This window comes from Talpa europaea (assembly GCF_964194135.1).
Source record: "Talpa europaea genome assembly, chromosome: 6".
Lineage (NCBI taxonomy): Eukaryota > Metazoa > Chordata > Mammalia > Eulipotyphla > Talpidae > Talpa > Talpa europaea.
The window spans coordinates 22,669,753-22,690,828 of record NC_140072.1 but is presented as its reverse complement, the minus strand read 5'-3'; the positions used below and the strand labels follow the sequence as shown (position 1 = coordinate 22,690,828).

The following is a 21,076-nucleotide window of genomic DNA, read 5'->3' as shown; positions in this document are numbered from 1 at the left end:
GGCAGCCCTTATCAGCATGTTCGGGAACAAAGTACACACAACACACCCCTTTCGGAAAAGAAAGGCCCCGGACTGGAAGCGAGGGGTGCGATCTCGCAGCCCAACCACACAATAGGGGGCAGCGCCGTCGCCCGCACCCCGCCCCGCACCCCGCAGGCCGCGCTCAGCCCTGCGCTCGACCTCTCGGGGCCCGCTCGCCCCTCCCCTGCGGCTCCCGGGGGCGCCGCCACCGCCCGGCGGGGCGCCCGCGCGCCCGCGCCCCCTCCCGCGGGGAGCCGGAAAACCCGGAGCCAGCGGCCCGGCCCGCCGGCGCATGCTCAGTGCGAGCGGGTCCAGCTCGCTAGTAGGAAGCTCCGGGTTGCACCGGCGGCGGCGGCACCTCGGGGCGGCCAGACCCCCGCGACGACCTCGGGCCCGCCCCTCCCCCGCTCGCCCCCGGCCCGGGCTCCGCTTCGCTCGGGGCCGCTCGCTTCCGGGGTCCTCGCCGCGCGGAGCGGGCGCCGCGGCCGGAGCGTCCCTCCCCAGCCCTCCCCCAGCCGCCGGCTCCGCCGCGGGGCCGGGCCGGGCCCCTGAGCGCAGCCCCGGCGGGCGGGCGGGCGGGCGGCGACCGCGGGCGGGGGCGGCCGGGGCGGCGCGGCGGGCCGGGGAGGGGGCCCGGCCCCGGGGCGGCGGTGCGGGATGCCGCCGCCTCCGGGCCGCGTCGGCTCTCCGCGGCGGGCGCCCGTGTCGGGTGGGTGGCCGGGCGCGGGCCTCGTCCCCCCGCCCCCCCTCCGGGGCTAGCCCGGCCGCGCGGCGCCCCGAGGGGGCCGGGCCGTCCGGCGGGGCCGCGGCCCCGATCCGCGCCGCGACTCGCCTTCCCGCGGCCCCCGGGCCCGGCCGCCGCCGCCCGCGCCGGGCCCCGAGGCGCCCGAGGGCACCATGCAGGCGCCGCCGCTGCCGTACGAGTTCTTCAGCGAGGAGAACGCGCCCAAGTGGCGGGGGCTGCTGGTGCCTGCCCTGAAAAAGGTGAGGAGCGCGCGGGACCCCGCTTTCCGGCGGTCACCCCGCGAGGGCGCCGCGCCGGGCCGGGCCGGGGAGGCGGGGCGCGCGCCGGGCGCTCTTTCTTCCCGGCCGCGCCGCGGCTCGGGAGGGCGCGGAGGGCTCCCCGCCGCGCGGCTCGGGGCCGACGTGCCCTCGGGGGGCGAGGCCGGGGGACCCCGGGGGGGCTTGTCGGGATCATCCACCCGCGGGGCGGCTCGTTCCTGCCCGGGGAGCCGGGGCGAGGTAGGAGGAGGCGCGCCCGGCGGAGGTCGGAGCAGGCCACGGCGCGCCGCCCTCGGGCGCCCCGGGGCTCGGCGGCCGCGGGTCCTCGGCGCCCGGGAGCTCGTGCAGGGGCCCGGGCGGGCTCCGGCCGCCGCGCGGGCTCGAGTGACCGCAGGGCGCGCTCGCCGCGGGAGCCCGGCCTGCTCTGTCCTCCTCGGGGATCGCTCTTTATTCCCGCGGATTCCCCCCATCCCCCGGGTGACTGGGGTGGAGGCACGTACCCCCGGGGGGGTTCAGATTTTTAGAGAGTCTGAGGATCCGGGTGCTGTCATTCTTTTTATTGATTTAGCATTTTTGACCTTTCTGTGTTTCTCGAATTTTGTCACATCGTTACGGACTGCACAAGCGCTGCTTGTAAGTGTTTTGGTGTCATTAGGGAATGTTGCTACTTTTAATGCAGAAGATACATTGTGACGTAATAAGTAACCAGTACTTTGGAAACTGGTGTGGTGGACTGCACCCTGAGAATTTTTTGTTTTCTTTTTACTTTTCAATATAGAGATTGTGTTCCTTAACAGGATTTCTACATCCCAGTTGCTTGGTGCGCCAAGAATTGCACGCTATCTGGTTAAAATATATTTTAACTCCTCCTGAGAGTTAAGATTATGGTGTACCTTTTGTTCCAAACGTTCATACTTTAAAAAATTATGTTATAAAGGTGTCTGATATTTCTCAGAGACCTGCAACTTTTACTTTCCCTTTTTGCCCTGGTCTTTTCCTCCCTCACTTAGCATCTTCCAGTAGAAACTGTTTGGTTAGAATTTATTTCTATATTTCAGATATGTTACTTTGCCCATCAAGTGTCTGACTAGTCACAAACATCTTTGTGATACTGTTTTCTAAGAAAATTGAAGAGATCCCATATACCTTATATACTTTGTTCATTAGAAATCCTGTCAGACTCTCATTCTTTTTACTTTTACTTTACCTGCAAACTTGACAGTTTGTAATAAAAAGGGGGAGTAGGAGAGCTCAGTTATGCTAGAAGCAGGTATCCTGACCTAGTGGGTGTGGGGTGGAAAGGCAACAAAAAGCACGTTGAAAACACATACAGATGAACTTGTAAAACTATCACTTTTGGATTGTATTACTTAGGGTTATTGTTTACTTTAGGGTTATCTCCCCTAACCCCAGGGATAACCTATTAATTGAAGATCCTATGAAGTAAAGGAAAGAAGATGGTAGAGTTGGCAAACCAAGTATAACCCCTCTTTGAAATCTGTCCATAGAAGCTTATTGTTGGGCTGTGACAGTGTTGTTTCATTTTTAATGTAACTAATTGCTGAATTTTCAGTTTAAGAGATAGGAAGGTTTCTCAATATTAGGGCTGGTAAGTTAAGTAAGGTAGTGAATTGCTAGAGCTGAATAAATGGCTGCCTTCTTTAGGCATGGTATGTATCTCTGATTTACCAGTCTCCACCAGTTCTCTTTGCTTATTTACATAAACCAACTTTGACTTTAAGCAGAGACACTCTTACATGACAGTAGAAATGATGGGAGGAGGTAGATGTATATACAATCTAGTCTATATGTAAAGTTCTTACAGTTCTCATTTAAAGTGCCCACTAATGATGATTCCAAGTTACTCAAGCAGGACTGAAAATGTGTTTCATATCTGTGTGTATCCTTAGTAGCTCAAACCCTACATTTTCACATGCCTGCTAGACATTTTATGTGGATACGTCCATATCTTGAACTCTTCCTTTAGGCTTACCGCATTATTTGCAGATGTGCCCAACTGCAGATGTCTTATCTTGTGTGATGCTCTTTGGACATGCTCTTCTCTTATGGGTTATCCTTTGTCTGGCCTTGTACCACTCATCCTTCTCAACCTCAGCTCTTTTCTCAAATCCTCAGGACTGTGTTGGATAATTTTTGTTTTCTTTTAGCAACTTACCCTAGCACTTAACAGTGAAGATACCATTTATTTGAGTATCAGCCCTCGCCCCACCTCTCCATTAGACTGTCTGATTCTTGAAAACAGGAATAATATTTTACTCTCGTTTTAGTCTACAAAATACATTTTGAATGAGTGGGTGAAGAATACCCAAATTAAAACCATCATCTCTTGGAGCCTCTCTGGTGGTGCAAGGAGTTAAATCTTAGCACTGTGAAGCTATCGCCAGTCACTGCAGCATGAGTTCAGTCCCAATCAGGGAGTTAACCTACATGGTGCAGCAGCTCTCTCCTGCTCTCCTGCTGCTCCCCTTAGCAGTGTATTTCAGCCTGTTCTGCTCCCCTCTTTGTTGCTGGTGAATCCTCTCACCTCTGGCACCTCTGGTCTACACCCCAGTTCTCATATGCATAAATATACAAATCTTTAAAACAAATCAATCATCATCTCCTCCTCCACCTACCATTGGAAAAAAAAATCCTCTTGATTAATGGTTTTATTATTTTATTGACTGATTCAAAGCTCTGGAGTCATTTCTGATTTCTGCCTGTATTACTGCCCATTCCTGGGCAGTCTGTAGTTTCATGACCCTTTGGCATGTTCTTTTAATCTGTCCTTGTCTATTTCAACTCAGAGTACTTTTTCCCAGGCTACTGTGATAACCTGAGTGTCACTGTCCCTCCCCTTTCCTTTATCTTTCACATTTCAGAAGTTAATCATGTTTTTCTGAATGTGTCATCCTCTTCTTGTTCAGAACTGTTGAGCTCTTTTGAGGACATAGGAGGAAGTGAGCAGTTTTAGCATGAATTATGGTGGTCAGTGATCAGGCTTCAACCTCCTTTTCTGACTGGATTGCCTACCATAATTTTCATATTCTTTATGCTTCAGCTAGACTGAACTGCTGCTTTTCCTGAACATGCCCAGATTGTCTCGCTGCATTTATCAGTCTAAGTCTTATCTTATTTATTGCGCAAACATATTATGCCTACTACAGACCATTGCCCTCAGCATCAAGGATGAAAAAGTAAATGACATCATATAGAAATAATGAAGTTAGAACATGATGGGAAGTATCAGGATGAGTATGGTGAAGTAATTGTTATAATAGAGAACTTTTTTATATGTTAAACTAAGGAGTTTCAATTTTATCTTGAGGGGATAGAAGTCATTGAGGAATTTTAAATAGGGGCGTAACATTAGGATTTAATTTTAGAAAATTCAAAGAGAATGGAAAGGAATGAGATGCTAGGAAAGGAGAAAAGTTTTAAAGTTAATTTAGTAGTTCAGCTAGGAGATGGTATGTATTTGAATTAAAGGTGCATTTGAACTGGGATGGAAAATGTGAGAATGAATTTTGAGAGCTGTTTAAAAGGCAGAATTGATAAAATGTAGGAATTTCCTGAGTGAAGAAAGTGGTAAGAGTTGGAAGAGTCTTAAATTTTATTCAAATGGGGCCTCCCTGGTGGCGCAGGCGGTTGAGCCCTGCACTGTGAAGCTGTCCACAGCCTCTGCAGTGTGGGTTCTATCCTGGCCTGCTGGCGAATCTCACATGGCGCAGCAGACCTCTCCTGTCTTGCCTGCTGTTCCCCTCAGCAGTGTATTTCGTCAGTCTGCCTGTTCTGTTCTTTACTCTGTCTCTGGTGGATCCTCTCACCCTCCCGTGCATCTGGCCAGTACCCCGGTTCTTGTATAAGTAAATCTTTAAAAAAATTTTTTTATTCAACTGCCTGTAATCAGGATGATGGAGGATGTAAGAGGAGAAGCCATATAAAATGAATTTTGGACATGTTGATTTAAAAGTTATTTTGGATTATCTAGGTGGACTTGTTGAACTGGCATTTGTTTGTTGGAATCTGGCAAAGCCGATTTGGGATTTCTAGGTGGGTAAGTAAAGCTGTAAGAGTAGATGAAGTCTATGTACATTATACATGAATGCTCATGGCAGCTCTGTTCAGCAAAATTTGGGAACAGCTCAAATGTCCATCAACAAGTGAATGAATAAACAAAATTGTGATATTGTGATGAAAAACTATTTAGTAGTAAAAAGAAATGAAGTATCATTGATATGCATGACAATATGACTGAATCACAAAATTAAGCTGAATGAAAAAAGCCAGATCTGAAAAAGAACATATACTGAAAAATTCTATTTATTTAAAATTTTAGAAAACGCAGCTAATCTACAGTGACAAAAAGCAGGTCAGTAGTTGGAGTTATTTGGGTTGGGGGTGGAGAGAGGGGTTATGCTCATTTGTCTTGATTGTGCTAATAGTTTCAGGAATAGATACATATGTCAAAATTTGTTAGGTTACACAGCTCATGTACAATTCATTTTATGTCAGTTGTACCTCAATGAAGGCGTGAAAAAAGGTAGATAAAGTCACCCACTGAAAATGATGAAGTAAGACTGAAATAGGGCTGGCATCAGAACTGGGGGAAGAGAGTGGGCAAAAGTATGAAGGGGGAGAACATGGGAAACAAATAATTAAAGGTGATTAAGAAGGAGTCAAGTAGAAAGAATAAGACCCTAGTGTCTGAGAAGCAGAGAAAGGAAGGCATTTCAAGAAAATTCATTAACTGTGCTAAACTACAGAAAAGTCAAAGAAGGTGTTTGAAAAGTGTTAGATTTGACAGCTAAAGGGTCACTTACGTCCAAGCAATTTCAATGTGAGGGTTGAAGATGGAAGAATATGGGAAAAGAATAGCAAGAGCTGGTGACTTCTTCAGATTTTTTCTAGAAGCTTGGAAATCAAGGGGGAAATGATAACTGCTGTGATAAGGAGGGGTTGGTAGGTTGCAGAAGATACTTTTGTTTTTTATTTGAAGGTGATAGAAACTTGTATATGTTAGGAGCCTTTTGACAAGATCTTGCAGAGAATGCTGGTGAAGATACTCAAGGAGGAGTTTAGTTTAGAAACACAAGCAATGGGATTTGCCTTTAACTGTTTGCAAGGTACTGTTTTAAATACCTCACTGTATTCTCTAATTTTCACAGAATGCTATTATTGCCTCCATTTTACAAGAGCAAGAGCTTAGATTTGGAAGGGTAATTTGGTTACAGAGTGCATTTTTAAATACTATGTTATGCTACCTCTGCAGGGGTGATGACATCCTTTCTTCTGAGATTGGAGGGAAAGAGATAAAGATGGGCTTGTAGTTTGGGGAGCAGAAGTGCATGCTGGGTAGCCTGTATTCGTGACGAAGTGAAGGGCAAGATCCTTTGTATAGGAGAGGAAAGAGAAAGAAAGAGTTTAAAGGAAAATAATGAAGTTTAGGAATTGCTGCTACAGAGTGGAGAAGAAACCAACCAGAAAGAAATTGCTGTGCCATGTTGAGCGTGGAGAACTTAAAATTGGAGTAGCATGCATTGGTCTGGCAGTTGTGATATTTTCATTTCCGGTAAATAGGCAAGATAGTTGGTTGCTGCTCGTTGTAGTAGAGACTAAGGGTAGGGATATTTCAGATGCTAGAGAGATTGTAAAGTTTTAAGAGAAGTCATGGGGATCTAAAGGAAGGCTGTGGAAGAGAAGGATGATGGGAACAGATAGGGGATTATGAGTAGTGATAATGGTAATTACATTTTGAAGCTTTAAGATTCCAGAGATGAAGAAAATGACAAAATTAGAAGCTCTGAAGTTGGTGTATTGAAAGATGGGTTGCATTTACGAATGATGATGAAGTTCTTAGGATTATGGTGTATACAATAGTGGAGAGAACTACTAATCCAGGAAAGGTGAGGAGGACCAGAAGTAACACCTGTAAATTGTTTTAATGAATTAATAATAAATGTGGAAGTCTCCATAATAATATGTAATAACAGCTATAGATGAAATAGGAAAAGCTTGCACTTCATTTTAGAATTTTCCTCTTGATGTTTTTTATCCACTATTCATCATGAAAATTTTTGAATATACAGAAAAATTGAAAGGATTTCACAGTAAATACTCATATACCCATCACCTACATTCAATAGTTGACTGAATACTCTGCTGAGGGGAGCAGTGGGTGAGACAGGAGAGGTCTGCTGCACCATGTGGGTTTCTCTCTGGTTGGCTGGGGATCGAACTCACGCTGCAGAGGCTGAGGATTGCGTCATAGTGTGTTGCTTAACCCCTTGCACCACCAGGAAGGCCCTACATTTCCTTTTTTTTTTTTTTTTTAGGTAAAATTTTTGCATAACACAAATATTAATTGTACCATTTAATGAGCCTTGACAAATTAATACAATCCAAGCCTCTACTGAAAAATGTAGAACTTAACCATCGCTCCTAAATTTCACTTATGTGCCTTCTCCGTCAGTCTTTGCTACCACCTCCCAGAAATAACCACTGTTGTAATCTTTTGTTATTCTGCCATAATCTCACCTGTTCTAGAACATTATATCAATAGAATCATGTAGTACTTTTGAGATTGTGTTTATCAAGAATTTAGTCCTTTTTTCCATTATAGGAATATGTCAAGATTTGTTTATCAGATGGATGGATACCTGGGATGTTTCCAGTTTGGGGCTATTCTGATGAAAGTCCCCATAAATGATTTGATACAATTCTTTTCGTAGACATGTTTTCATTTCTCTTGAGTAAACCCAGGAGAAATGGCTCATAGAGTAAGTATCGGTTTAAGTTTATAAAAAACTGCTAAACCTTTTCCCAAAATGGCGGTGCCAGCTTATAGTTCTGCCAATATTATGTGAAAGTTCCAGTTGTTGCCCATCCTTGCCAAAATATGGTGTTATTAACCTTTAATTTTAGTCATTGTGCTGGATATATAGTATCTTGTTGTGGTTTTAATTTGCATTATTTGATTACTAATGATAATAAACACTTTTTAAAAAAAGATCTATTTATACATGCATGCAAGACCTGGGGTGTAGGCCAGAGATGCTGGAGGGGTGGGGTGGGGTTGTGTTGAGAGGATTCACCAAAGACAGAGAGGGCAGCAGAACTGGCGGATCTACTGAAATACACTGCTGAGGGGAGCAGCAGGTAAGACAGGAGAGGTCTGCTGCACCATATGTGGGTTAGCACCCTGACAGGGGATCGAACTTGTGCTGCAGTGGCTGGTAATAGCTTGGTAATGCTGAGACTTAACCCCTTGCACCACCAAGGAGGCCCAGAAGTGACATTTTAAATGGAAGTGGATGTTAACTGTGTGAGGATGAAGGGGGTGTTCCAAAAATTTGTGGTGGCTCAGCATACTAGGAGTAACTGGAATGTGGGGCCAGATCTTTCAGTCAAATTGCATTTTATCTTGTGAGCACCAGGGAACCACAGGAGGGTTTTGAGAAGGGTATTGGCAATTAAATGGGAGTTTTGAAGGAGTCATTGTGTGCTTTGTAGAAATTGGATTAAATGGCAGGCAAGCAAGTTAGGAGACTTCCTGCAATTCCCAGAGTGATGATGGTCCTCGCTCTAGTGCATTAACTTTGGGAATAGAGAAAGGTGGAGAGATTTGAGAGGTAGGTTGATGGGTTGTATAGTGAGAGAGAGGATTCAAAGCTGATTCTGAGTAAGGAGTAATGAAAAGAAATACTGGAAGAGGAGCCTGTTAGGAGGGGAACTTAGAAACCATCAGTACTCTGGGGATGAGAAGGTGTGAGAGATTGTAATAGGAGGAATTTATACTTTGGGAGTAGCCAAGTATGGCAAGAATGAAAGGCATCTTTGTAGGACTGTCCTCATTAATTATAGGTAGGTTCAACTGCAGACTCTGATGATGTTTTTCGAAGTATATTTCAAATGCTGTCTCTACAAGGCCTTTCTCCTTGTCTACAAAGCCATTAGGTGGAATAAATCTTTTAATTTTTTTAGTAATTTATGCCTCAATTTTAGCACTTAATGACAGTCTGCACTTTAAAGTTTGTGTCAGTGGCTTTTCCCCTCTATTGGTCGTTACTTGAGGACATGAATGAGGTCCCACTCTTCTTTGTATTTTCTATAATATGTAGTATATTTCTCATGTATAGCAGGTGCTCAGTGCTTTCTTGTTGACTTTCTTGTGATTATGAGTCTGTCCCCTCAAGAATATACTCCTAGGGGCCTCCCAGGTGGCGCAGCGGTTGAGCGCTGGGTTGCTGAAGCTGCCCACGGCCTCTGTGGCGCCGGTTCGATCCCCAGCTGCTCCCAGGTCACCGGAGGAGGGTCCCACATGGCGCGCAGACCTCTCCTGCCGCCCGCTGCTCCCCTCAGCAGTGTACCTCAGTCCTTCTGCCTGCTCTGCTCCCAGCTCTGGCTCTGGTGAATTCTCTCATCCTCCCGTGCTTCTGACTGTACCCAGTGCATGTATAAACAAAACAAACAAATAAATAAATAAAACATGCCTCTATTTAAAAAAAAAAAAAAAAAAAAAAAAAGAATATACTCCTAATTTGTTGGTGGTTTTGTTCAGGTCTTTACCAGTCAGAATGCTTTGGAGTTGTCCTGTTCAGTGTATTCCACTCTAGAAGATAAGAAAGCAAATACTGGTTTTAGAAATAGTTCTTTTAAAACAGCTAAAAATTTTGAAAAGGGGAGAAGTAAATGTCAAAATGGGATTAAATTTGCAAGAAATTTATTAGGAGAAAAGTGTGTGAGGGAAAATGAGGAAGGAGTCAGGGAGAGTGAGATTGTGATGCAAGTCTGACTCCAAGTGAAGGAGAGGGGCTGTGGAAGGAACTCTGGCTGAATGCTCCTTACATTTGCAGTGCGTTCCTGAGGAAAGTTCACCAAGATCTCTGGAGGTTCTTGAGTGAAAGTTGGCCTCTACAGTTATTCCCCATCTCCTCGAAATAGACCTGCCTTAGTTTGCCTGCCGTACTTAGTGATTGACTGGCAAGAGCAGGGAGAAGCCTGGCCTCTGCCTCTGCTTATACACTGGTGGGTGCCAGAGTGGAGCAGCTGGGGCCGCAATCCTTCATGTTCTCTACAGAGCTCTGAGAGGCTCTTTCTCATCGCCAGCCAGTGTCTTCTCTATGGCTATAAATTCCCTGAGTTGGAATAACTGAATTATAGTTTTCCTCTACTTAAAGCGGTTCATTTGGTTTCCCCAAACCCTTACACATTAAAAGCAGATCAGAGTAAGTTCTAAAAGTCAAAGACTTCTCATTGATATTAATAGCACTCAGTTTGCTTGCTTTAATAGTTATAAAATAAAAGTTTGCATTTTATATTCAAGTTTAATACAACAATTACACCTTAAATGTGCATAACCACAAACAGAAAAGACATAAGAAAAAAATGCAAATGATGCCCTTATTGTTACTGTGTGAACTAGTGAATCACAAACATTTCAGGCACTTCAGCAGTATCCTAAGTAGTCTAAGCATTCAGCCATGAAGATGAATACTTTTTTGCATTTCTTTCTTGCTGGACTACCTCAGAATCAAACACAAATCAGTAGAAGAAATTGCACATAAACAAATTCTGGTATCCTCTCATTGGAATTGGGGATACGGTATACACTGGAGAGAAGTAATTTATAGTACTGATTTTATGGGGGCCTGAATTATTCAGATAATATTTTTAAATTGTAATGGGAAGATGATTTTGAAAAATAGTTTTAATGCTATTTTCCTGTGATTTTTTACTTGTTTGGTTTTATTTACTAAATCTGTTGAGAACTTACTGTATTGCAAGCCATATGGATATATAATTAAAAAATAAAAACATAACTGTTGTTTTTATAAAGTATATTCAGTGATATGAAAAAACTTAATCCATCCTTTGCATTAGAGCATCCCAGCTGCAAGTGGGATCAATCCGAATATATAGGAAACAATTTGGTTCAGGATTAAAAATAAATAATGAAACAAATAAGTCTAGATATTAGGAAAAAACAAGTCGAGCTTTTAATCATCAAACTTTTTGTAATAAGCAAACTTAAATTGCAGTTATTCTTTCATAATTCCTGAAACAAACTTCTCCCTTTCTCTACAGAAAAGTTCCATTTTCTATTTTACTTATAAACTATGTGCAAATAAATTGATTTTTTTCATATAGCACAGTAATTTGTAATGGGGTGCACTTACTGACAATTATACTCATAATTGTTTTAAGGGTTATGATAGGATTCTGATTTCCATTCATATATCTAATATGCCTTTCTCTTAATTTTTTTTTATTGTGGTAAATATATATGACATAAAATTACCCAGTTTATGATTCGTTGCCCTTACCATATTCACAGTGTTGTGCAACCAATCACCACTATTTCCAAATGTTTTCATCACCCCAAACAGAAACTCTGTACATATTAAGCAATAACTCCCTACTTCCTGCATCTCAGCCCCTGATAACCTTTAATTTACTTTCTGTGTGTGTGACTTTGCCTATTCTAGATACTGTGCATAAGTGGCATCACAATATTTGTCCTTTTGTGTCTGACTTCTTTCATTTAGCATAATGTCTTCAAGGTTCATCAGTATTGAACCATGTATCAGAATTTTATTCCATTTTAATGCTGACTAATAGTCCACTGTGTGTATATACCATATTTTGTGGTACATATTCATCTGTTGATGGGCCCTTGGGTTGTTTTCCTTATAATTGAAAGTGTACCTTTTGGTGTATTATTAGCTATTTTTGTACACATTTTGTGGTACATATTTATCTGTTGATGGACCCTTGGGTTGTTTCTACCTTCTGGCTATTCTGAATGCTAAAGTGAACATTGATGTGTAAGTATCTATTTGAGGCTTGTTTTTAATTCTTTCAAGTGTAATTGCTGGGTCATTTGGTAATGCTTTTGTTTTTTAAGGAACGGTTACAGTGTTTTCCACAGCAGCCAAACCACTTTATATTCCACAGCAGCCAAATCAGAGATACAGAGATGCGCTAAGGTTCCAGCCTCTCTATATACTCATCGACACTTTTTTTTTAAAATTGCCATATTAACCGGTGTGAAATGATATATTAACTGGTGTGAAATGATATCTCAGTGGGCTTTAGTTGGTATTTCCCCAACAATTAATACCGTTGAACTTTTTTTTTAAAATGTGCTTCTTGACCATTTGTATATCTTCCTTGGAGAAATGTCTATTCAAATCCATTGCCCATTTTTAAATTAGGTTGTTTATATTTTTGTTGTTGAATGCTAGGAGTTCATTATATATACTCTTGATATTAAATTAAACCCTTATTGGATATACAATTTGTAAATATTTTCTCTCATTCTAACCCAGTCAAAAAGTTGTCTGAAAAAGAAAGTTTCTTGATAATGTCCTTTGCACAAAGGTTTTAGAGTTTGATGAAGTTCGATTTGTCACTTTTTCTTTCATTGTGCTTTTGGTATCATATCTAAGAATTCATTGCCAATTCAAAGTCATGAAGTGCCTTATTTCTTTCAGGGGAGTTTATGGCTTTAGCTCTTATATTTAGGTCACTGATCTATTTTGGATTAGATTTTGTTTGGTGTGAGATATTGTTTCATTTTTTGTCATGTGGAAATCCAGTTTTTCAGCACTATTTGTTGAAGAGGTTGATCTATTCCCATCTTTCCCCATTGGATATGTTTAACTCCTTTGGCAGAAACCCAAAGGAGTAGATTGTGTAGATTGTGTTTTGAGTAGGGTTGATAACTTACAATAAAGTCTTCCTACCTTTGAACACAGGATGTTTTCCATTTATTTAGATCTTTTACTTTCTTTAGCAATATTTTATAAGGTGACCAGTCTTTCACCTCCTTGGTTAAATTTATTCCTAAATATTTTATTCATTTAGATTTTATTATTTAGTTATTAAATGAAATTACATTTCTGATTTCCTTTCTAGTTTGTACATTCCAGGTGTATAAAACACAACTACTTTTTGTGTGCTGATTTTGTTCTGTACTTTGTTGAATTTATTAACTCTGGTTACTGTCTTGTGGATTCTTTGGGATTATGTCATCTATGAATGGAAAGTGTTTTACTTCTTTCATTTCCTTTTTCTTGTCTGATTGCTCTGGCTAGAACTTACAGTACATTTTTCAATAGCAGTAATAAAAGTGTGCATCCTTGTCTTGTTCCTGATCTTAGGGGGAAAGCTTACAGTTTTTCCACCATTAAATATGTTATTAACTGTGGGTTTTTCATAGATACTCTTTAATTTATTGTGGAAATGAGCTTCTATTCCTAGTTTTCCGAGTGTTTTCATAATAAAAGGGTGGTGGATTCATCAAATGCCTTTTCTGGTTAATTGGGTAGTCATGTGTGTTTTTTCCCTTCATTTGATTAATTTGGTACATTACATTGATTCATTTTATGTTGAACTTGTGTGTTCTTGGGAAAGATCCCACTTGGTCAAGGTATATAATCCTTTTAATATGCTATTGGATTCACTTTACCAGTTTTTGTTAAGGATTTTTGTATCTACTGAAGAGATAGTAATTTGAAATTTTATTTGTGATGTCTATCTGCCTTTGGTATCAGAGAAATTGCTGGCTTCACAAAATGAATTAGGAAGTATTCCTTCCTCTTCTGCTTTTTTGGAAGAATTTGAGGGGATTGGTGTCAGTTCTTTGTATGTTTAGTAAAATTCACCCATGAATTCATCTGACGCCAGACTTTATTGGCAAGTTTTTATTACTCACTCTCTCACTACTTTTGTAGGTCTATTGAGATTTTTAATTTTTTAATTTAGTTTGGGTAATATGTATGTTCCTAGGAACTTGCCCATTTATTCCAGGTTACCTAGTTTGTTGGTGTATTTGTTCATAATATTCTCTGATAATCTTTTTTATTTCTGTAAGGTCAATTATAATGTCCCCACTTTCATTCTGATTTTAGTTATTTATGTATCTTATATTTTATACATTATGGAAGGTTTGCCAATTTTGATTTTTTCCCAAATAAGCAACTTTTGTTTACCTTGATACCCTCTATTGTTTGTGCTGTATTTATCACTAATGTAATTTTTCCTAGCTCTGAGTTTCATTTATTCTTTTAAAATACCTTGGCATGTAAAGTTAGGCTGTGGATTTGAGACCTTGTGTTTAACATAGGCATTTATAGCTATATGTTTTCCTCTGAGCACTGCCTTTACTCTATCTTCCCTTATGGTAAGATTTTATTCTATTTATTTTGTGTAGAAGAACTGGGTTGTAGGCCAGAGGTGCGGGGGTGAGAGGATTCACCAGAGTGAGGAGCAGAACAGGCAGATCTACTGAAATACACTGCTGAGGGGAACAGCAGGCAAAACGGGAGAGGTCTGCTCTGCTGTGTGAGTTAGCTCCCTGGCTGGGGATTGAACTCAGGCCATTGAGATGATAGTGCTGAGACTTAACCCAAAGGCCACCAGGAAGGTGTCAATTTCCTCCTTTTATTGGAGAGTTTAATCCAGTTAATTTTAAAGTAATGACTGATGGAAGGATTTTTGATGCTTTCCTGTATGTTTTTTCTGTAAGTCTTTCCCCCTCTAAGTTGATTCATTGTCGTAAACCATTTTGATTCCCTTCTCATCTCCTTTTGTCTGTAATTTTTAGATACTTTCCTTGTAGTTATCATGGGGATTACATTTAATACCCTAAATTTATAACAATCTAGTTTGAATTGAAATCCACTTAATTTCAGTAGCATACAAAAGTTCCCTTCCTGTTGGACTTAGTATCCCTTTATGTTGTCCTCACAAATTACACCTTTATACATTTTGTATTCAGTACCATGGATTTGTAATTATTTTTTATGTACTTGTCTGTTAAATTCTATATATAAGATATGAGTTACAGAGCAATATACAATAATGATAGCTCTTATATTTGCCAATATATTTACCTTTACTGGAGAGCTTAATTTCTTCATATGACTTAGAAGTTGCTGCTTAGTATTCTTTCATTCCAACCTGAAGGCCTATCTTTGGCATTTCTTGTAGGACAGGTCTAATGGTAATGAACTCCCTAAGTTTTTGTTTACCTGGGAACATCTTAATTTGTATCTCATTTTGATTCTGAATTCTTGCCAGATAAATTCTTGGTTGACACTTTATTTCTTTCACCACTTAAATATGCCATTCTCCTGTGTTCTGCCTCCATGGTTTCTAATGATAAATGAACTGCTAATCTTGTACTTCAGGAGTTGCCTCTGTCTTAGCTTTCAAGATTCTCTCTGTCTTTTGATGAAGACAGTTTGGTTTTAAAGTGGTTTGATGTCAGTCTATTGGAATTTATTTATCCTACTTAGATTTTGTTGAACCTTTTTTACATGTAGGTTTGTATATTCCCTCAAGTTGGAGGATTTTTTTCAGCCATTCTTTTTTTAAACACTATTTTGGTTTCTTTTTCTCTTTCTGAGACTCCCACAATACATGTTTTGGTGTGCTTGCTCTTATCCCACAGATCCTTTAAGTTCTGTTCACTTCTGTTGTTTTTTTTACTTCTTTGAACATATTCAAGTCAGTTGTTTTAAAGTTTTTATCTAGTTAGTCTGGTGCCTGGACTTCTTCAGGGACAGTTTCTGTCAATTAATTTTGTTCCTTTGATTGGGCCATACTTTCCTAATTTTTTGGTATGCTTTGTGATTATTATTTTATTTTCAGAATTTCTTCTATTTATTTTTTATTATATATTTTTTTCATTTTTGCAAGGAGACTAATTATAATAAAGTAAAAATAAAAATCAACAAGCTTTGTGATTATTTTTATTAAACCAGACATTTGAATATTGTAATGTGGTCATTCTTTAAATCATATTTTAACAGAGATTCCTTGTGCTCCAGGGACTTAAAAGCCAACCAAACAACAGAAAACCTCTCCCAAGTCTACAGATTGGCTCTGTGCTGGGGCACTCCAAAACACTGAAAATTGCCAGTGGGACATAACATTAACAATTATTGTAAAATCATTTGCTTCTGAGATTTGTCTATTGTGTTATGTAACAAAGAAAGTAATTTGTGTTTGATTCAAATTAACTGTTGGGACTCCCTAGTGGCATGAGGGGTTTAAGTCTCAGCACTATCAAGCTATCCGCAGCCACTGCAGCTCGAGTTTGATCCCCAGCCAGGAAGCTAACCTACATGGCACAGCAGCCCTCTCCTATCTTGCCCGCTGCTTCCCTAAGCAGTGTATTTCAGTACATCAACCTGTTCAGCTCTCTACTCTGTCTTTGGTGAATCCTCTTACCCCCACACCTCTGGCCTATACCCCAGTTCTTATATGCATAAATAAATAAAAAATAAATCTTAAAAAAAAGATAAAATAAAATTCATTGTCTTAGTATTTGGTTTTAAAAGTTCTTTGATAACAAGTAGTCCTTAATGAGAATAGGTGCTTTCAGAATCTGTTTCCCAGATTTCATTGGCAAATCCAATTAAATTTAATAGATATTTGTTGAAGCACTTCTACATTCAAAATCTTGTAATTGGCTTCATAGAAGAGTGAAGGAATGACTGAGTCAAATTTTGAATTCAGATAATTACTTTATGGTAATGTAATACTATGAAAAGACAATTTCAAAAACAGATATGATTCAAAGAGCTTGCATATTAAATATCTTAAAAAATATAATGCAGGGCTTCCCCGGTGGCGCAGTGCTTGAGCGCTGGGCTGCGGAGCTGCCCGCAGCCTCTGCAGCACTGGTTCGATTCCCAGCCGCCGGGCCAGGGTCCCACATGGCGCACAGGCTTTTCCTGGCGCGCGCGCGCTGCTCCCCTCAGCAGTGTACTTCGTCAGTCTGCCTGTTTTGCTCCCTGCTCTGGCTCTGGTGAATTCTCTTACCCTTCCATGCTTCTGACTGTACCCAGTGTTTGTATAAATAAGTAAATAAAAAATATATATAATGCATACAAATGTGTAAAATTTTAAAATCACAGGGGGAATGATTGAATTAGCTATACTATAGATATATTTTCATATATAAAATAACTTTAGGGACCTAAGGCAAGGGTAAGAGGAAGTTCTAAGCATGTGTAGACACATCTCTTACATTTCTTAAACATTTTCATTTTTTAAAGTAAAATTCTCTGAACTTCTTCTGAAAATACTTTAAATTAGCAAATATTTGGGGTTTTTTTTTTAAAGATTTATTCATTTTTTTTTTAAAAAGAGTTATTTATTTATTTATAAATAACGGCACTGGGTATAGTCAGAAGTGCAGGAGGGTGAGAGAATTCGCCAGAGCCAGAGCGGGGAGCAGAACAGGCAGATGGACCGAAGTACACTGCTGAGGGGAGCAGTGGGCTGCAGGAGAGGTCTGTCATGCCATGTGGGATTCTAGCAGGCCAGCGGGGATCGAACCCGCACTGCAGAGGCTGCGGATAGCTTCATAGCGCGGCGCTTAACCCGCTGTGCCACCAGGGAGGCCCCAGCAAATATTTGTTTATAAAATCACAAATACCCCAGGACAATTTACAGGTTATTTTATATTAGTTTATTTAGAGTGCCTTTCTCATTATTTGTAAACAGGAATCGCATTTGGCCATGAGAGATTGAGAGACTTACTGGGTGGCAAGGGGTACAATGGATAATTTAATCCCATGTTGTGTTTGTTGCTGGGAGCAAGGCTTTGTGGAGGTGAGCCATTTAGGACTGTTTGACAAAAGTAAGAGAAGATAGAAAATAAGGAGGAAGATAAGATATTGGTATAAAAGATATTTACATAGGACCTGCCCTGGTGGCCCAGCGGTTGAGCACTGGGCTGCGAGTCTGCCCGCAGCCTCTGCAGCGCTGGTTCATTCCGCGGCTGCTTGTGAGGGTCCCACCAAAAAAAAAAAAAAAAAGATATTTACATAGAAATTTTACCTTATATGTTGGCAAGGGAACATAATGTCCTTACTATTTTCTTTTGTCTTTTTTTTTGAAGTAGTGTTTCCTACTTTCCAATACTAGAATTTAGGCTGCTACTTTAATAAAAGCATGTTTACAGTATAATTCATTGAAAAAGACTTTTCTGAGATCCTGAGGATTTAATCTCCATTTATGACATTACTTCAATGAGAAAATGTGTTCTTAGAATCAAATAAATAGTACTCTCTAGGTTTAGCAATCAGTTTATGAGTTTGAGGTAATTTGAAAAGATAACTTGTATTAAGTCTTAACAAATTCATCAATGTTTACTAAGCCATAGTATCAAGTTCTTGAACTCATTTCAGCTTTATTTTGGTTATTTTTTCAAATATCCATTATATTTAAATTTTTTTCATTTAATTAATGTACTTTTTCAAGCGTGAATAATGACAAATGTAAAAACTTCTATATTTATATTTAAATTTTTAACTATAAGTTATTTTGATTTAATTTAGATCACGTGTTCACAAAATTCAAATTTGGAAAAGATATATAATAGCCATCTTTCATCCCAATCCTTGGCCACACTCTTCTTACATTCTACCCAGGGCCAACTGATTAACTTGTTTCTGATGTAGAGATTTTTCTATGATAAACTTGTGTGTGTGTGTGTGTTCTTTGTACACCCTCATCCTTCTCCTCCCCCCCTTTATAATGCATTTTAGCAAGCATAGCAGTTCTATAGTTGTATGATATTGTTTCCTTGTACTGTAGTTTAACTAGTCTTCTCGTGAAAAACTTTGAGATTATTTTGTCTTTTAAGTATTATTGTATTGAAAACTTTGTGTGTATATATATGTCTTATCTCATATGTGTGAAATATTCATTTCTTTTGCCTATTTTCTAATTAGAATTGTTTGTACTTTGACTGTTGAGAGAGGTCTTCATATATTGTAGATACTACTCCTTGGTTGGGTATGTGGTTGGAAAATATTTTGTTTCACTCCTTAGAATCTTTACATCCACTTTAAAGGGTCTTTCTCGAAACAAAAGTTTTAAATTTTGATGAAGTCCAGTTAGTCTTTTCCTTTTATGGTTTGGTGTCAAGTCTAAGTAGTCTTTAATTTTTCATGGATCCTGAAAATGTCCTTCTATATTTTTTCCTGAAAGCTTTATATTTCTACATTTACATTTAAGTCCATGATACATTTTGAATCATTTTTAGTGTAAGTTGTGAGACTTATGTTAAAGTTCATTTTCTTGCCTATGAATAAATATCTGGTTGTTCCAGCACCATATTTCAAATTCGTAATAAAAATATCTTACCAAGATTTGAATTCAATGGAATTTTCTTATGGCTGTATTTTAAGTTATCAGTGCTAAGTTAGTATTTACCAATTTATTGGGTCAAATTAGCATTTTACCTGAGGCATTTTAAAACTTTACAAGGTGGGATAAGTATGAGTAACCAGAAGTACTTTAAAATCTATGAGTCAGTTTTGTTTAGCTTTGCTTTTTAAGGAGCTTTGTCTTTTTTGTTTGTTTTTAAAGATTTATTTTTGCATACAAGAGCTGGGATGTAGGCCACAGGTGCAGGGGTGAGGGATGCAACAGAGACAGAGTGGGGAGCAGAACAGATGGATTGACTGAAATACACTACTGAGGGGAGCAGTGGGCAAAATAAGAGAGATCTGCTATGGCTTGTGGGTTGGCTCCCTGGCCACGGATCTAATTTGTGCTGCAGATTGCTTCATAGTGCTGAGACTTAACCCCTTGGACCACCAGGGAGGCCTTAGGAGCTTTGTTTTCTTTTGAGAGTCCTCTTAAAATATTGAGGTTGAACAACTCTGAAGTTGGCAAAATATATACATTAAAGTTCTCTTATTTATACCTTATTAATAATTTACTGTTATGGGCCTCTCGGGTGGTGCAAGGGGTTAAGCACCACACTATGAAGCAATTCGCAGCCTCTGCAGCACGAGTTCGATTCCCGGCCAACCAGAAAGCAACCCACATGGCGCAGAGACCTCTCCTGACTCGCCCGCTGCTCCCCTCAGCAGTGTACTTCGGTCATTCTGCCTGTTCTATTCCCCACTCTGTCTCTGGTGAATTCTCTCACTTCTCCCTGCCCCGCCCCCCACACCTCTGGCCTGTACCCGAGCTCTTGTATACATAAATAAATAAATCTTTAAAAAAAATACTGTTATTTATACCTTACTCTAGTAGATTTAATGTATAGAGTGAATTCTACTTTTAGAATGATTAAAGTACCAATATATTACAGAATTTATTTTATTCTCCTACCATTAAGTAACTCCTAATTTCTTCATGTCGTCACCACTATGGAACAAAAAAAATCATGTATAAACCAAAACAAAACATTTCTTCTGTGGTTTCATCCTTAGAATTTCAGTATAAAATGCTTTTAAGCAATTAATAGTACTGATCTGTTTTAAGTGGATGCTTTGTTACGGCAAAAATACTGTATTAAAAAGCGTAAAAGTTTCCAATGGTCAACATTTAATAGCCAATATTCTGGTTACTGTAAGCGTGTTCATAATGGTTTTTTAGTTTTCCTAAGAAAAGAATTAAAAGATGGAGACCTTCCTTGTTGCTTACTTTGGGGTGACTCCTGTTTCTTTTTTAAGTAGTAACAAACATCCAGTATTCAAATAATTAAAATAATACAGGGGAATACAAAATAAAGGTGAAAATTTCATTCTTCCATCCCATCCCTAGAATCCACATAACCTGTTCTTTTAGATTTGAGAATCTTTGTCCTTGTCAGTAATAAATTCTTCTCCCTTTTTTTTTTTTTAAGATTTATTTATTTATGCATATAAGAACTGGGGTCCAGAGGTGTGGAGGGTGAGCGGATTCACCAAAGATAGAGCGGGGAGCAGAACAGGCAGATTGACTGAAAACACTGATGAGGGAAGAAGCGGGCGAGACAGGAGAGGTCTGCTGTGCCATGTGGGTATCTCCCTGGCGGCTGGGGATCAAACTTGTGCTGCAGAGGCTGCAATAGCTTCATAGTGCTGTGCTTAACCCCTTGCGCCACCAGGGAGGCCCTCTTCTCGCTTTCTAAGATAGTAGTTGTTCTTAAAAACAACCTCAATGACAACAAAAAAACCATATAGCCAAAATATTAGCAGATCACACAAAATATTTTTTTAATTTCCTTTTTTGGGCTGAGAGTAAAATTAGGCTG

The 21,076-nt window shown here is 40.1% G+C and overlaps 1 protein-coding gene across 2 annotated transcripts in view; it reads left to right on the top strand.

The window, feature by feature from the left end:
- Positions 1 to 918: 918 nt before the first annotated feature.
- SOS1 (SOS Ras/Rac guanine nucleotide exchange factor 1) overlaps positions 919 to 21,076 on the top strand; it is a gene marked incomplete at both ends in the record, with an annotated part of 114,768 nt that continues 94,610 nt past the window's right edge. For both annotated transcript variants that reach the window (XM_084234669.1, XM_084234668.1), the window contains one exon: positions 919 to 1,005. In XM_084234669.1, the coding sequence (XP_084090795.1) occupies positions 919 to 1,005 (87 nt within the window). The remainder of the gene's footprint in view (positions 1,006 to 21,076) is intronic.